Genomic DNA, 16,623 nt, shown 5'->3' with positions numbered 1-16,623 from the left:
AAGGAGGGAAAAAGGGAGGGAAAAAGGGAGGGAGGGAAGGAGGGAAGAAGGGGGGAGGGAAGGGGGGAGGGAGGGAACTAGCCTAATTAGGAACAGCTAGAGAGGAAAAGAGAAGATTATGCTAATAATGAACAAGGCTTCCAGGCTTTTAAAGCTAGCCACAGTACTGTCTGTCACTAATTCACTTTACATATGCAGTCATATGTGGGTAGCCTCAACCACATGAAATGTAGCCAGAAATATGCTGGCAGTATGATAGAAGAAATGGCAGCACAGAACAAAATCATTAATTTATTTGAAAAAAAAATGCTTAGTAAGAAATGTACGCATTATCCTGCCCATGCAATTGTAACCCCTCTGTACAGTATGTTCACAAATAAAATAAAATTAAATAAAAAAAAAGTTTTCTCTTTTAAGCTTCTGTTCCTTTTTTCTTTTAGCTCAGTATTGAAACTTAAACTCTTGGCCTCATGCTCTCTGTTGGCATTTTGCTCACCACTGGCATTCTACTACTTGAGCCAAGCTTTTACTTCTTTTTTTTTTTTCAGGTTAGAGATAAAAGCTGGCTTTGGACTGTAATCCTCAGATTTCAGCATCCTGGGTAGCTAAAATTACAGGTGTAAGCCACTGGCATCTGGCTCTCTGCTCCATTTTTAAAATACACACAGAAGTAAAATATAGAATATAAAAAAAATCTTTGAGAATGGCCAGGTGTGATGACTTACACCTGTGATCCCAGCACCTGAGAGAGGCTGAGGCAATAGGATCATGAGTTTGAGGCTCCCTTACCTGACTGGTGAGACCTTGTTTCAAAAAACAAATCAAGATAGGTGCTGGTGGCTTACACCTGTAATCCTAGCTACTCAGGAGGCTAAGATCTGAGGATTGAGGTTCAAAGCCAGCCCTGGCAGGCAAGTCCACGAGACTCATCTCTAATAAACCACTCAGAAAACTGGAAGTGGTCCTGTGGCTCAAGTGGTACAGCGCTAGCCTTGAGCTGAGCTGAGGTACAGTGCCCAGGCCCAGAGTTCAAGCCCCATGACCGACTAAAATAAATAAATAAAACACAAAAAGCAAAAGCAAACAAAAACCTTTAATAAAACATTACCTCAGATTTGACTGTGCCAAAATGATGAGGGAGGGGCAACAAAGAAAGCAGGATATTAATGGAGGATCTTCTCAATTCAGTTGGATTTATATAGCTTTTGAATTTTGAGAGTTCTCTGCCAAGAAACAAAAAGCTATTAGTATTTTAAGCTAAAGTACATTTTTAGCTATTGCTAAATATATACTAAACCAATTTTTCACAATCCAAGCTGTGTGTGTGTGTGTACTTCTACATTATACTGTTACTGATAAACTACAATCTGGCTGTCTTATTTAAAATTTAAGACCTACTCTACAAAGGTAGACTTTGGGCTGGATTTGCTTTGACCTTCTACACAAAGCCCAAAAGGATTCATAAACCCATGAATAAATGAAAAGATTCCGAGATGGGATAGGTTTGGGTATTCTCTACTCAATCTAATAAATGTGGCTTGAGTCTCTTGGGACAATGAAGACAATTGGACAGGATAAATTAGAAAACAGGAAGAGGCACCAAAACAGACCAGGCCAAAACGGATAATTGACATGGTAGTAGAGAATGACAGCTTACCTGTCAGGCAAAATGGTTTCAAGAGCTGAAATAAAGTAAGGAACCACAACATCAATCCCTTTCAAGTCACAGCAGAACAAAGGAGGGGAGTTTAGAATAACGCTGGCCAAGACAGGATGGCATACATAATCATTTATCTGCAAACCTTGAATTAAAAGCATGTAAAATCTAGGAAAGCAAGAAAAAAAATTTAAACAAACTGCTGGTGAAAAGTTTTCAGAAACATTATTTTCTACAGTCATCTACAAGTATTTCCACTCTTCACTATTCCTACCTTAAAAGGTACAGCTGAGATTCAAACTATTCACAATTACATACATCAAGAACTAATTTTTTTCTTCCTTTTTTTTAATTTTTAGTTTTGGTGCCAGTACTAGAGCTTGAAGTTTCCTGCTCTCATATGGCCTTCTTTCTCAAGGCCAACACTATCGCTTAAGCCATATCCCCAGTTCTAATTGTGTTTTTCTAACAAGGAAAAAAGGTTCATATCTATTAAGCTTCTTTTTTGGGTGGGGTTTACTGGAGCTTCACCTCACAGGGCCTCATGCTTGCTATGTTCTACCACTTGTGCTATGCCTCCAGCTCTATTATATCTTAAAAGTTTTAAGCCTTTACAAACTCCAAATTATAGGTGCCTCTAGTGCTTATCAAGAAACTGAAAAATGAATTAACTGGATCAAATTCCACAGCAGTAAAAATGTGCAGCATTTGCAATTCCTAGAAAATAAAAATGTTTTTTGTATCTTTTTTCTTTCCTTTATTGTTTCTCGGATGATAGTGAAAGAAAGCAACCTCTTTAAGCCCAGTATTTATCACCATACGAAGGTCACTCTGAATAAAAGTCCCCTTAGGAATATGAATAAATGCATCTTATTTTTACAACCACCCCCTGCCCTAATCAACTTACTAACCATTCTATCTCCTGTCATTCAAGAGCAACAATAATGGCATATTCATCTACCACTGTAAGCAGGCACTTTTCTCAACCTAAAAAACTTGGAAAAAAAATTTACTTACTAGTGACTACCCAACCAATGACAATCTATCTTCTCTCCCTAGAATTTAATGAAAACATACAAACAATTGCCAGTCCAGGAGGAATGTCTAACTCTTTCCTTACTCAGTTATAAGAATCCATCCCTTTGATCAGTTCCTTCTCTCCATATTCTCTTCTGGCTTCTACAAGTATTTCCTTTAATAGATTCTTATATTCCTCAGAATGCCACTTCCAATGTCTAAGCTCTCTTCTACTAGACATGATTTTATACATTTCTTAAGCCACTGAATAGAATGGAGGACATTTTAGCTCACACCCCTCAACTGAGCTCTCATCTCTTAGCCAACAGGGCATGTTATTATTTCCTATAGTGTTCCTGTGCATAATACCTAGTAAAACGTAGACAGTTACAGATAAATATCCCTTAGGCACTTCAAATTCAACATACTCATCATCTTCCCTCTCACAAACCTGTCTTTCTTTCAGTTTGTCATCCAGTCTTATGGATCAGACAAAAAGCTCATTAAAGCTATATAAATAAAGCTGGTTAAAACTATATAAATGGAAAAATAAACAAAAAAATTCTAAGACCTGGATAAATAAGCTGGCAGAATCTCTTCTCCAGTCTTCTTGCTACAAAAAATCCTACACAGTGTCCCACAAGCCTCAGCTCTTCCTGCTTCATAGTTATCAGGAAATTCACTGGCATCAAACATAGGATTGGAAACCATGGTGTCTGTGGACATTTGTGACCCTTTCCGCCGAAACTCCATGCTAGCTTGTGTTGTAATGGCTGGGGAGAGAAAAGGAGGGTTTTATTATATTTGTCAATATGCCAAATAGGCTCATGGGACCCTGGACACAAAGATCAAATATTGGTGTCATTAAGTAGCTACTTGAATAGAATCCAATAATTTGGCAACTATGTCTTAATTTTTTTAAAGGGCTCTCTGAAATCTTCTTTGAAAATGATTAACAATTTACAGTGGCACTGTCAGTTTAACAGATTTTACAAGAAGCATTTTCAAACTGAATTTTTGATCAGAAGAGTACATTTGTATATATCTGTACTTGTATACAGATACATAACATAGAATTTGACTTTTTCTATTATTTCTTCCATCCCTAGAATTATGCTTAAACATTAAGAAATGCAGCTATAATCTACACATTAACTCAGATGGACATTGTAATTAAGTGGGCAATCCCATGCCAGTAAACTTTAGGGAGAAGGTAAGGTAAGGTAAGGAGGGAGACAGCATTCCCATCACCCACCCTCCTCCCCAACTCCACAACACACACCAAAAAATTGCCCAACCAAGCAAAATGAAAATGAATTTTAACAACCACAGACAGCAGCTAACTTGAGGTTGATAAATCAGCAAATTGGACTGGTAAGAAAGATAATTATGGCCATTCGTTGTCTCTGAAACAGAAGCCCTTTACAAGTTGCTTTTACTTTTAACAAAAGATTTCACAGTATATTGGAAATCACTCTGAAATCTTTTATTACTCTACATAAAATGCTTAAATTGTTTCATAATAATAGGCTTAATAGAATGCAGAGTCACGCATAAATCTTTATGCAACTTCCCATGAGCCATTTTTCGTCCTGAATAAGCTATCCAGCAATAATACATTTGAAAAACATTACATGCAGAATGCATACAAATCAAACACTAAATCTGTATAAATATAAGCTTAAATTAAGCTTAAAAAAAAAAAGAAAGAAAAGAAAGAAAGCCAAAACACAGTTAGTGCAAAGTCCTGGAATTCATGACATGACCAGACTAGTGTACAGAAATAATGGGACTGATTCAGGCAGATTAATTTGCTTTTGCCAACAATCTTCCCCATTCAAAACACAGAAAAGTATTTTTCTTCCCAAATGCAAAAACTACAAGAGACAATGACAATCAATTATTTTAATGGAATTATGAAAAAAATAAAAACATGACTGCAATTAAGGAGAAGCTTCTGGTTCCTACTTACAAGATTTATAAGAAAGAAGAATTTGGATAAAAGATGCTGCAAGATAATAGAAATAAATGGAAACAAATCAAAGGACAGCAGTAATTATAAAATACTTTAAAGATGGTGAAATTGTACAATAAGTTAAGAAGCTTTATAGCTTTTTATAAGTTAGATTTCAAGCTTTACGATACCACAAGCTAGTTCAAAAACATAGGAAATTGTGCATTCAGGTCCAAAATTATGATTTTTGTTCATGCAAAACAATGAATGAAGAAAATTACACAGTACAAAGAACTGAGGTTTTGAACTGCCCATAACGTGCATTAAGATTTTTAGTTCATTAACCCTTCCCAGCTCAATGTTACTTTTATAAATTACAGTGTGCTGTCATGTAAATAAAAAACTAACCAGTTCAAAGAAGCAAGCACTTTAAATTACAGGTGAGCTACAGGCAGAATTCCTTGATGGCAGCCAGTACTTTAAAAAGTTAATATCTCCAATCCTCCCAACAACCCTCAAGACCTGGAGACTGGCACCCAAAAGCATACTATAACCCCAGTGACTATTTGGACATCTTCAATCTCCTGGGTGATGTAACAGCCTTAAGCATCTCTAAATATAACGAGAGGATGAAGAGCTTCTGTTCTTTCTACACCAGGAAGACAGTTGTGAAAGGATGTTACTCACATATGACTTAAATTCTGGTTTCTTTCTATCTTCTGGTGCAAGAGGGTAAGCAAAGCTGTTACAAACACCCTAGAGATGGAAAGCTCTAAGTTCCCATTAAACAAACCCACTATCAAAGCAATAGGCTGAGCCATGCTAGATTCAGGAACTTCAGTATCAACAGCTTCATACCCAAAAGTTACACTGTAGAATTACATCTTAACAAAAATCAAAAATAAAAATATAACTGACTCATTCTAAAGAACACCATACAAATTAACAAACATGGTTCAGAAAACCCAAAATATAACAGTATGTGAACGTAAAGAAAATATAACCCAAAAATGGTTTTTAAATTTTTTTCACTCAACATCCTAAGTACATTTACTTAGTCTTAAGTAAGCACTGATTTCACACTTGTAAATTATATTATTTGAAATGGTAGAAAAGTGTCTAAATTTGAACAAAATAAACTAAGCAAAGGAATCCTTAAGCCCCTAAACTCACTCATAAAATCTCGTTATATTCCTGGACGTCTATACATTTCTAACTTTCCTTAAAGTATTTTTAAGAGGTGTAAGATCCAAAATAATTATATGGACATAATATTTAGACATCAAGCCTCATTCTGAGGTGATGTGTAATCACTGTGATTGCAGCAACTCTTATGAATATTACATTAGCTTTATTTCTAGAATTAACGTTCTCCTAGAGATGCAAAATCTAATACAGACATCTTTTACCTCAATTTATTTTGAAGCTCAATGGAAAGTGTTTTCTTATCAACCAATATACTCATGAATATTAATGCACAATAATGGTACCTAGCATATAATAGCAATAGCTCAATAAATGCCAGCCACCATTATTATTAAACTGTGCAAGACCTATTATAAATATTCAAAACATTTAGCACCATCCTACCCTTCCATCCTAAACTTTATGCCACTACTTTCAAGTATAATGGTAAGATGACAAAAACAAACCTATTTTCACTTAATGTGACTACGACACTAAAATGTAAATGAAGAGATCATATTAGGTTGTTCATTCTCTACTAGTCTTATTAAGCCACAGAGCAAATGGTACTTTTAAAAGTGTGTCCCTAAAAATCTTTAGACTAAAACTTGAAAGGTCAGAATATACTGTGAAGTAGAAAATTTCTGATATTTATATGTACTAATGAGTGAAAGACTGACAAAAATCTAAGAGAACTTTTTTCTCAGTACATTTCCAGGCAAAATATTAAATTCTTAAGATAAATAACATTATCCTGGCTGACATGAAGGGAACTTCCAGGTCACCTACTAAAAGGAATTTGATTCAACAAAAGTGGCTACCCTGAAGTGTGCCTAATAGAACCAGACAAAAGGCCAAACTTCATAGAACATATAGAAAAAAGGACAGTCAGTAAAACTTCAAAAGTTTCTGTTACTTCAGCTGGAAGGGGTTAAGCACAAGAGACTGCTTGATCAGAAACAGAGCTTTTCAAGATACCTATTAATCTTGCAGGTAGGAAAGATTAAAAAGAAAAAAAAAGGAAAAGGAAAAAAATGATAGTGTATGTCTTGAGCAATATTTACCAGTCATGCTGCTGTCTCTGTTTATCCCATTATGAAGTTTACAGTGAACAAACGCTGCATCAAATAACCATGATCCAAAGAGATTCAAGATGCTGTTAACCTTTGGTCTCCGAGGGGCAGGCAGTGGCCGGGGTTCTGAACTAGTCTGATTTGGACTTGACAGAGGTGAGGTGGAAGAAGTCTGGTGCTGGACTTTCGAGGCATGAGCAGTATTAACCTATCAGAAGAACACGGACCCACGAAAAGTTTGAGAAAATGACAGGACTTTTAAATAAGTAAGGTGGATTAAAATGTCATTTTTATAAAACATAATGATGATGGTAAAAGTTCTTACTGTGCTTGTTTTCATGGTGGCCTTATTCACAGTAACAGCCCGGTGCCTCCGGTTATGTGGGGGAGTGGTATTGACTGCAGTGCTTTGAGGCATACTTAATCTATTTACGGGTGTTGGGGGAGCACTATCTGATCTGGGCCTAGAAATGCCTTGAAAAAAAAGAAAGGAAGAGTTATTCTTCACAGTTCAAAATAATGTGGTTAGAAATTCTTCAGCAACCAAAACACTTAGACTAAGAGACAGCTGCCTTCCAGTAGTACTCACCCATTCTCCCTGAGTAACAGAACACAAATTAGCTAAACAGCAATGTCAAGAATAAAGGACATCCCTTACAGCTAGATGTGGCCATGCCCTATCCATTCACAACTAGGTTGACTATAAGGTAGATCTCCCAAGAAATTTCCTAAAAAGGATAATCAGGACAGAACACTCGTCCTTCTAAACTACTGGACAAGACAGTCATAAAAATCATTTTATAAAAGTCATAAAATCATCATGGCCTGGTGCCAGTGGCTCACGCGTGTAATCCGAGCTACTCAGGAGGCTGAGATCTGAGAATCATGGTTCAAAGCCAGCCCAGTCAGGAAAGTCTGTGAGACTCTTATTTCCAATAAACCACTAGAAAACTGGAAGTAGCACTGTGGCTCAAGCAGTAGAGCACCTGCCTTGAGCTGAAGAGTGCAGGGACAGCACAGTACCCAGGCCCAGAGTTCAAGCCTCATGACCAACAAAAATAATAATAATAATAATTAATTAAAATAAAATAAAACCATCATGGCCCATCAGGGAGTGCACAAAGGAGAGAGGGATGGCAGCCAGAAGGGATGGCAGCTCTCTGATACCAAGTATAGCAGCCCTGTGCTGGCTGGCTCTCATTCCATGTGTGTGAAAATAAACTGTTTTGTAAGCCACAAAGTTTACAAAATTTGGTTGTTAATATGACAGCCAAAGTTAACTAAAACTAATACATTAACTGTGTAATATAGTAACATGTCCACATAACATTTTAGAAAATAGGGAAGTGACACTGTGGCTCAAAGTGAGAGTACTAGCCTTGAGCAAAAGAGCTCAGGGACAGTACCTAGGCCACGAGTTCAAGCCTTACAACCGACCCTTCCCTCACCCCTTCTAAATTAAACTTAGTATTACTGGGTTTTTAACAAGTTGAAAGTTATGAACTTTCATATATTCAAACTAAAAACCAGCTTAATACACTGCTTCACAAAAGGTATGATTTGCTTCTTAATAATATACATGAGAATGGCCCCTAGAGCATTTTAAACTGTATTTTCTTGGATAACTATGAAGAATAAAAACATTTTTGTTTTACAAATCATTTTCTGTGTATTACTTGCTTACTTATCTAGTAGGTTATTATCCTTTTTGTTAGCATTATTGTTTGATCTACTATAAAACAGACCTGTAGTAGCTATATATATATTTGAAACAACCCTCTAGTTATTAAACTTGTTGAAAATAACTTTTCCTAGTTTTGTTATTTGTCATCCAATCTGTCTGTCTTTTCCTTTGAGTTTCCATAATAGCCTCTAACATTAGACTCTAAAGTTATCTAAACATAGCTCTTCAAATGTTAGAATCTATATAAAATTCACCTAAAAATGCATCCACCAGACAGCTGATTCCACGCATGGCACGAAAAAATATTTGAGGCAGATGTTTAAGGCAGGGATACTGGTTCAATTCTTGTGGTATTCCACTCACATTCAAGAACTGTTCCTGAAATTTGGGAGTAGAGCTTATGATGGCTGGGTTACTCAAATCCACAGGATTACTATCAAAAAGGAAAGAAGAGTTCATTACATTAAAAAATGTCTATACCGAGAAAATAAATGCAATCCAATTCAAGAATAGGCTTTTAATGCCTATTTGATCTGGACAGAAGACTGTTCTATATTTCATGGGCTAGAGTCAACAGGAAAACTTCGTTATAGAACATCTGCATGTTTTTACAGGAACTTATTCTATTCACAAAATGGAAATCAAAGGAAGAACAGAGGGTTGACTTTTTTTAAGAGTCATAAACCTGTAACTCATGCCTATAATCCTAGATACTCAGGAGGCTAAAATCTGAGAATCTTGTTTGGAACTAGCCTGGGCAGACAAATGCAAAGGGCTCTTATCTCTAATTGACCTGAAGAAAACTGGAAGTGGAGGCCTGGCACAAGTAGAAGAGTGCTGGGGGGCTGGAGGGGAGGAGCTTATACAAAAGAAGTTCAACCAAAAAAAAAAAAAGTTCATCCAATGTCTATGAGAGTCCTATAACTAGTGTAGTTTAATTAACAAAATATATTTGACACTAGAGATGTAACAATAAAATCCCTCCCTATATAAGCCAACAAATTTAAACATTACTAAATAAAAATAAATGAGACCAATTTACCTCTTTTTAGAATCTGAACAAAAGGACAGCCCCAGCAACTACAAGAGCCAGAACTAAAGAAACACAGTATATATTTATCTGGCAGTAGCCGTTTATCCCACTGGGCTATTACCATGGGGTAGCATGTGCCTCTCCAAAACAGGAGAGACAAGGATCTAATAGTGAGCTGCCTGAGAAAGAGGATACATGTCTGTATAATAGAAGAAAAAAAGCTAAGAGAGAGATGAATGAGTGGCTCATGAGGACTGGTTGATAGTTCACTGCTTCTTAGAGGTAAATGAGAACTCCCTATTGACACAAAATAACCTCTTATTTTAGTATTAACCACCATTTGCCTAAGCAGGTTTTTTCTTTTTTTTGCGGGGGGTGGGTGGGTTGGGGGGGATGTCAAGTTGTGGGGCTTGAACTCAGGTCCAGCGTGGGCAGAAAAGTCCCCATGAGACTCTTATCTCCAATTAACCACTCAAACCAAGTGATACAGTGCTAACCTAGAGTACACAGGCTCAGAGACAGCGCCCAAGCTCTGAGTTCAAGCCCAAAGACTAGGGGAGAAAAAAAAAGTGCTTGTAGGAGACTATGAAATTTTAAATAAGACTACTGGAGGAGGATGGGAAAAAGCCAGCCTGAATAGTTAATGCTGGTCAGTGGAACAATAACTCCAGCCCTCACAGAAAGTAACCAAGTCCTGCAAAAGACACCACCAGCCAGGCTGCCACACCAGGCAATACAAAAGTGCTGCCCCTGTACCAGGGAACAAGTTCTAGAGAGTAACCAGGACAGCTGCTGGCACTAAACTGTGCTGACATGAAGAGGAGGAGGCCCATGCTGTAACTGTGTCTGCTGTCCAATTGAGCTCTGTGTGATAGGTTCTGCTTAGTATCCACATTCTGAACTTCAAGTAGAGAGGTACAGCACCTACCCAAAGACACAAGAAACAACAAAAGAACACTACCTTAACATATGTAAAAATCGAAACCATGTCTGTGCCACACACTCATTATCCATTTCTGGAGGGATCAGACTGGCATCTTCATCAGGAACTTTAAATGGAGGAAATGAGGGACCATATGTAAAACGTAGCAATCTAGAAAAACGAATGAATACCACTAAATCCATTTCTTAAAAAATGAAAAATATACTGAAATTATTATGAGAAATAAATGAAACATATACACCTGAAATAAACAAAACATAAAAGCCTTCATTACAAAACTGACAAACTGAAAGGATTGCCAGTTTTCAAAATACTTTTTAAACTTTTATTTATAATATTCAGATTACTTAAATAATTTATTATTAGTATTGCTTTTTAGGAAATAAATTATGTAGTTATTTTATAAAATATAGACACATTATTACAGTTATAGAACAACTGTGTGTTCTTTTGAAAAGATTCATCCTGGGCTGGGAAGGTGGCTCAGTGGTAGAGTGCTTGCCTTGCATGCCTGAGGCCCTGGGCTCAATTCCTCAGCACCACATAAGCAAAAAGAAAAAAGCCAGAAGTGGCACTGTGGCTCAAGTGGTAGAGCGCTGGCCTTGAGCTGAAGAGCTGAGGGACAGCGCCCAGGCCCAGAGTTCAGGCCCACGATCGGACCCCCCCCCAAAAAAAATCAAGGTGCACATAGCAAATGAACAGAAACAAAGTTCCAACAAGAAAGAGCCCAAGAAGGGGATGAACTGATGCCTTGCACTGCTCAGATATATCACACTAGCATAAGGAATGAGTGGCTGAGAGATGATGAATCAATCACTTGTGCCCTATCATCTCCACCAGACAGGAAATTCCTTTCCCGGGTTTCCTTCCTCTACAAAACATCCAAGATTCTTTCTAGAAAGTGGAGGTGTGGCTCCAGTGGTAGAGTGCCAGCCTTGAATGAGAACCAAGCTAGAGCATAAGACTTAGTTCAAGCATTAGTACCAGCACAAAAACAAAAACAAAAATGAAAACCCCAGGATTCTTCCTAGTTATTTCCCTGGACATTATACCTGGGTGACAACATAACACATTTATATAAATCTACAGAAAGTACACAGATGAATAAGCAATCAAGGAACCTGGAGCTAGAATACAAATTTAGTTTGTGTACACTGTGCTGTAACATACAAAGCAGGGCTACTGGTATACACTGTGAAGTTTCATAAATATGGAGGTTTTTAATGGCTCCCTACTGATTAGCTTATTACCATACTTCCAAATTAACACCTTTAAGATTCTGGGGATTTCACTTGGTGAACAATCTTATGTCACTATCAAATTTTCATAATTCACTCTGTTAACTACTATCAGGAATACTACCTACAGGCTTTAATTTGTGTTGTTTCCATATAGGCTCTATTCTAATACACTAAACAGCTACTGTTTCTATCCTCATCAACCATGTATAATTCACCGTATACTTCCCTACATTGGCAAAATTATTCCTGAAGGGAAAATAAGCCATATTCATGAGCCACAACCTTGATTTGACAACTGCCTTGATAAAATTTAAACCCCCAATGAGTCTGACACTCATTGAGTTTAAATGTGAACTGCATTCAAAACTCAGAAATACATGAGAAAAAAAAAAAAAACAAGCAAACCTTGAACAGTTGGGGGTGCCAGAAGAATGTCATTAATCTGCAGAAGAAATAAGAGCAAGACTTCCCAGGTCTCACGGGCCATGATAGATGACTCTCGGGCCAGTTTCTGAATAGCTCTCAGGACCTGTAAGCACAGTCGGATCTGACTGGAGCCCTGTTCCTGTCTGAAGAAGAGAGGCAGATATCATTGACAATCCAGGAAGTGATAGCAACAACTGAAGGAAAGGCAACCTTCTAACAGCACTCTAACACAGCATCAGCAGACAGGGCTGGGAATACCCTCTTCAATTTAAAACTACTTCTTCTAGCCAGGCGCCAGTGGCTCACACCTGTAATCCTAGCTACCAGGAGGCTGAGATCTGATGATTAGGGTTCAAAGCCAGCCTGGGCAAGAAAGTCATGAGACTCTTATCTGCAATTAACCACAAGAAAACTGGAAGTGGTGTTGTGGCTCAAGTGGTAGAGCTGAAGAGCCAAGGGAAAACGCCCAGGCCCAGAGTTCAAGACCCCCAACCGAAAAAAAAAAACAAAAAAAAAACAACCTACTTCTTCTCCATTATTCTCCTCAACACTCCTGGCAGCTCCACTACTGCTTCTGGCTTCTGTGAGAACTTCACTTCTGACAGGCAGAGGAATATCTATACTATTACATAAATTTCACCTTTGGACTTTCTAAGTGATTGAGTAGTCGCAGCCATTCCTACTGCTTACATAGAAATAGAAAGACCATTATATACACACACATACACACATAATTTATTTTAACATGCAGTCACAGTAGTGGCCCATAGCTCAAAGAAGTAGAGCACTAGTCTTAAGCAAAGTTCAGGGACAACGTCCAGGTCTTAAGTTCAAGCCCAGGATAGGCACACATGCATATATACACATGCAAAGGGTAAAGCGAAAGACAGAGGTCCAAGCCCTACTTCCTAAGGTAGACCACCTGAGAATTTTGAGAAGAGGAGGAGATCCACTGCATTAGTAAATAGTAGGTAGGCTGGTTTCTAGATCTCTTTGTGAAACCCAAAACAATATACTAAACTAAAATAAACTTTGAAGCAAAGGTTGAGAGCACTGACTCTCAGAGTATCTTTGAGAAATTCCAGAAAATGAAGGTTGTGTCCCTAAAATTCCCACCTTACAACAGAGGTTCCTACATTCTAGGCCATGACCCACAAGACTAGACACAGCCTGGAGTTACAATCAAAGGACATCAGAAATTTTCCATAAAGAAGTCAGACTTAAGGCTGAGGATATAATTCTACTATAAAGCACTTGCTTAAGATGCCTAAGGCCATGGATTAATTCCATGCATCACCAAAAATCAACAACAACAAGAAAATAAACCTAAAACCAGGATGCCTAAGGCCATGGATTAATTCCATGCATCACCAAAAATCAACAACAACAAGAAAATAAACCTAAAACCAAATGAGACAAACATCTTGGAAAAATGAAGAGCCCCCAAGAGTAGAGAAGTACTGCACACTCAGCAGAAGGTAAATCCAGCTCATGTAATGCCATGAAGCTATAATCTGTTACTCTGGTTAGGTTGGAGAATGAAAATTATTAGCGGGGTGGCAGTGGCTCATATGATAGAGCGCCAGCTTTGACCCAAATAAGCTCAGGCACCCAGGCTCTGAGTTCAAGCCCCAGGAGCAGCAAAAAAAAAAAAAGAATTTCCACTGGTCTGGGATTACGGCTTAGTGGTAAAATGCTTGCCTAGCATGCATGAGGCTCTTCTAATTTCTCAGTACCACATAAGCAAAAGAAAAGATCACTAAATCAAATTAAAAGGGGATGGAGATGGGGAGTGAGAGGTGGAAGGTGGCTTAGTGGTAAAGTCCTTGCTTGCCTAGCATGCCTGAAGCCCTTGCTTGGTTAGATTCCTCAGCACCATATAAACAGAAAAAGCAGGGCTGGGAAGGTGGCTCAGTGGTAGAGCGCTTGCCTTGCATGCATTAAGCCCTGGGTTCGATTCCTCAGCACCACAGAAGCAAAAAAATCCAGAAGTGGCGCTGTGGCTCAAGTGGTAGAGTGCTAGCCTTGAGCTGAAGAGCTGAGGGACAGCGCCCAGGCCCAGAGTTCAGGCTCCACGACTGGCAAAAAAAAAAAAGCTTTAGAGAACAGAAAAAGCCAGAAGTGGTGCTGTGGCTCAAGTGGTAGAGTGCTAGCCTTGAGCAAAAGCAGCTCAGGTACAGTGTCCAGCACCTGAGTTCAAGCCCCAAGACTGGCAAAAAAAAAAAAAGGAGAAAGGAAGAAGAAAGGGAGAAGGGAGGGAGGAAAAGAGAGGAGGGAGGAGGAGGAAGGAGGGAGAAGGAAGCAATTACTAACACCCCCTAAACTTTATCAAGCCACAGAAGAGGAAGCCCAGAATATGAAATAAAAATACTACCAGTGGCCCCAAGGCTGATAGAGTTCCAAGCTAGCAATAACAGCAATGGCTCCAATGGTAATGAAGGTTAATCCACTATTTCCAGGAACCAGTAGCAGCAAAGGAAACAAATGCTCCCCTGTACTATAGTCTCCCTCAAAAGGCCTGAACAAAAGAGTAATACCCAAGCTTCTCAAGTTATGTTACCTTTACATAAAAACAAAAGGTCAAAACAGAAGAGACTTTCCTTCCCTCCTCTATTCTCAAAAGTAGCTTGCCTAGCATGTCCAAGGCTCTGGGTCTTCAGAAAAACTTCTTTAAAATAGTGTCCAATGAATTATGACTAACAGGTCAAATCTGGTCCATCATCTGTTTTTGTAGGCTAACTTCTACTGGAAGACAGCCATGCTGCTGTATTTATGTAGTCTGTGCCTGCTTCCTGGCAACACCAACACAGTTGAATAGCTGCAAAACCATATGGCCTGAGAGCTGAAAATATTTACAAAACGTTATCCAATGCTTTAGAAGAACATTATGTTTCTTAAAGTACAGTATATTTGAAAATTAAATCTAAGCAATTTTAAAAGATAGCTCACTCTTTAATTACGAAAAAAAATCAAACTGACAGGTAAAAGAATGGTTAGATCCACTCCTACTTAATTTAGCAAAATGGTATAGTTTCCTCTATTGAGAACCAGTTTATATATTAAGAAAAAAAAACTAAGAGACTTAGATGACAATTTTCTGAATTATCTGAAACAAAAATTTGAGACTTCTCATGTTGGGAGATGGAATTATAACTTGCAATATTTAACACTAATAGTATTCAACCAATCTGTCTATTAACTAAGAAAATATAAAACTCAGTCTAGTGCGCTTTCAGAATTCACTAATCTTCATGAACACACACTTTTTGAGGAAATAAGCTAAGGGGATGGAGGTACAGCTCAGTGATAAGCAAGACCTGCGAGCATGAGACCCTGAATTCAAGCCCCTGTACTGCCAAAAACAAACCAACAAACAATAGCTAACTACCAAACAGTAGAACTACTCATAATATAACCATGATTCCTGAGAGAAAAGTAGAAACAAATGCCTCATTAACTCAAATGCCATTACATTTTTTCAGTAATATAAATGAATGGCATTGGGGATGGTAGAGGTACAAAGATACAGTGACAATATTACTCATTAATGAAGAAAATTCTAAAAATTAGTCTCCTAAACGGGATGACAAAGATTTAAGCTATACAATTTAAGAAAAACCTGCTTACCTGCAAACAATTTGCTAATTACTGCCAACCATTTCCTGCTGTTATTTCCACTTGAAATTAATAAATAGAAGAAACAAACATGTAATTCAGATAACAGATGTACTGCACAAAAAATAATGGAAGTCTCCAATTAGCTCAGGGTGGTAAGATGACAAAAAGAAACATATTTTAAAGGACAAACAACAAACTAGGGAAAAATATTGTCCCAAAGACAATATGGCCACTGTGGTCTTTGTGGCCAGGTAAGACTTATTACAAGACAGAAAGACAGAACTTAAGGTAAGCCAGACAGGTAATGTAGAGAAGAGGGAAGAAAAAAAAAAAGGGTAGACTAAGAAATGAACTATCTTTAAGAGGCTTCCCAGGAAAATTTAGTTTACAAGTCTGAATAAAGGGCAAGGCCACACAGAGTTTAGCAACAGCTAGTCAGTTAAAGGCCAATTACAGCTGGTACTCTGCAAAGAAGGTAGTTTATACCTGATCCTATAGACCAGAGTTCATAATAGAAATGTTTCCTTTTTTGTTTGTCAGTGTGCCGATCCTGGGGTTTGAACTTAGGTTCTAGGCATTCTCCCTGGGCTTTTTGCTCAAAGCCAGTACTCTACTGCTTGAGCCACACTTCTACTTCTGGCTTTTTGCTATTTAATGGGAGGTAAGAGTCTCATGGGCTTTTTCTGCCTGAGCTAACTTCAAACCATAATCTTCAAAGCTCAGCCTCCTGAGTAGCCAAGATTATAGGTATGAGCCATCAGTGCTCAGCTGACATCTTTTTTTTTTTTTTTT

General features: G+C 38.0%; 1 protein-coding gene across 1 annotated transcript in view; it reads right to left on the bottom strand.

Annotated features, from left to right (window-relative positions):
- Positions 1–12,749, bottom strand: part of Ralgapb (Ral GTPase activating protein, beta subunit (non-catalytic)) — a 67,832-nt gene extending 55,083 nt beyond the window's left edge. The window contains exons 1-9 of the mRNA XM_013010706.1: positions 12,739–12,749; positions 12,193–12,356; positions 10,565–10,730; positions 8,825–9,003; positions 7,212–7,360; positions 6,878–7,094; positions 3,246–3,447; positions 1,658–1,825; positions 1,109–1,223 (exon numbers count right to left, since the gene is read on the bottom strand). Coding sequence (XP_012866160.1) covers positions 1,109–1,223; positions 1,658–1,825; positions 3,246–3,447; positions 6,878–7,094; positions 7,212–7,360; positions 8,825–9,003; positions 10,565–10,730; positions 12,193–12,356; positions 12,739–12,749 — 1,371 coding nt within the window. The remainder of the gene's footprint in view (positions 1–1,108; positions 1,224–1,657; positions 1,826–3,245; positions 3,448–6,877; positions 7,095–7,211; positions 7,361–8,824; positions 9,004–10,564; positions 10,731–12,192; positions 12,357–12,738) is intronic.
- Positions 12,750–16,623: the final 3,874 nt, after the last annotated feature.

This window comes from Dipodomys ordii, unplaced genomic scaffold (genome assembly GCF_000151885.1).
Source record: "Dipodomys ordii isolate 6190 unplaced genomic scaffold, Dord_2.0 Scaffold13, whole genome shotgun sequence".
In the NCBI taxonomy this organism is placed as follows: Eukaryota; Metazoa; Chordata; class Mammalia; order Rodentia; family Heteromyidae; genus Dipodomys; species Dipodomys ordii.
The sequence above is the reverse complement of the archived record's forward strand: the minus strand, read 5'-3'. Positions and strand labels throughout refer to the sequence as shown.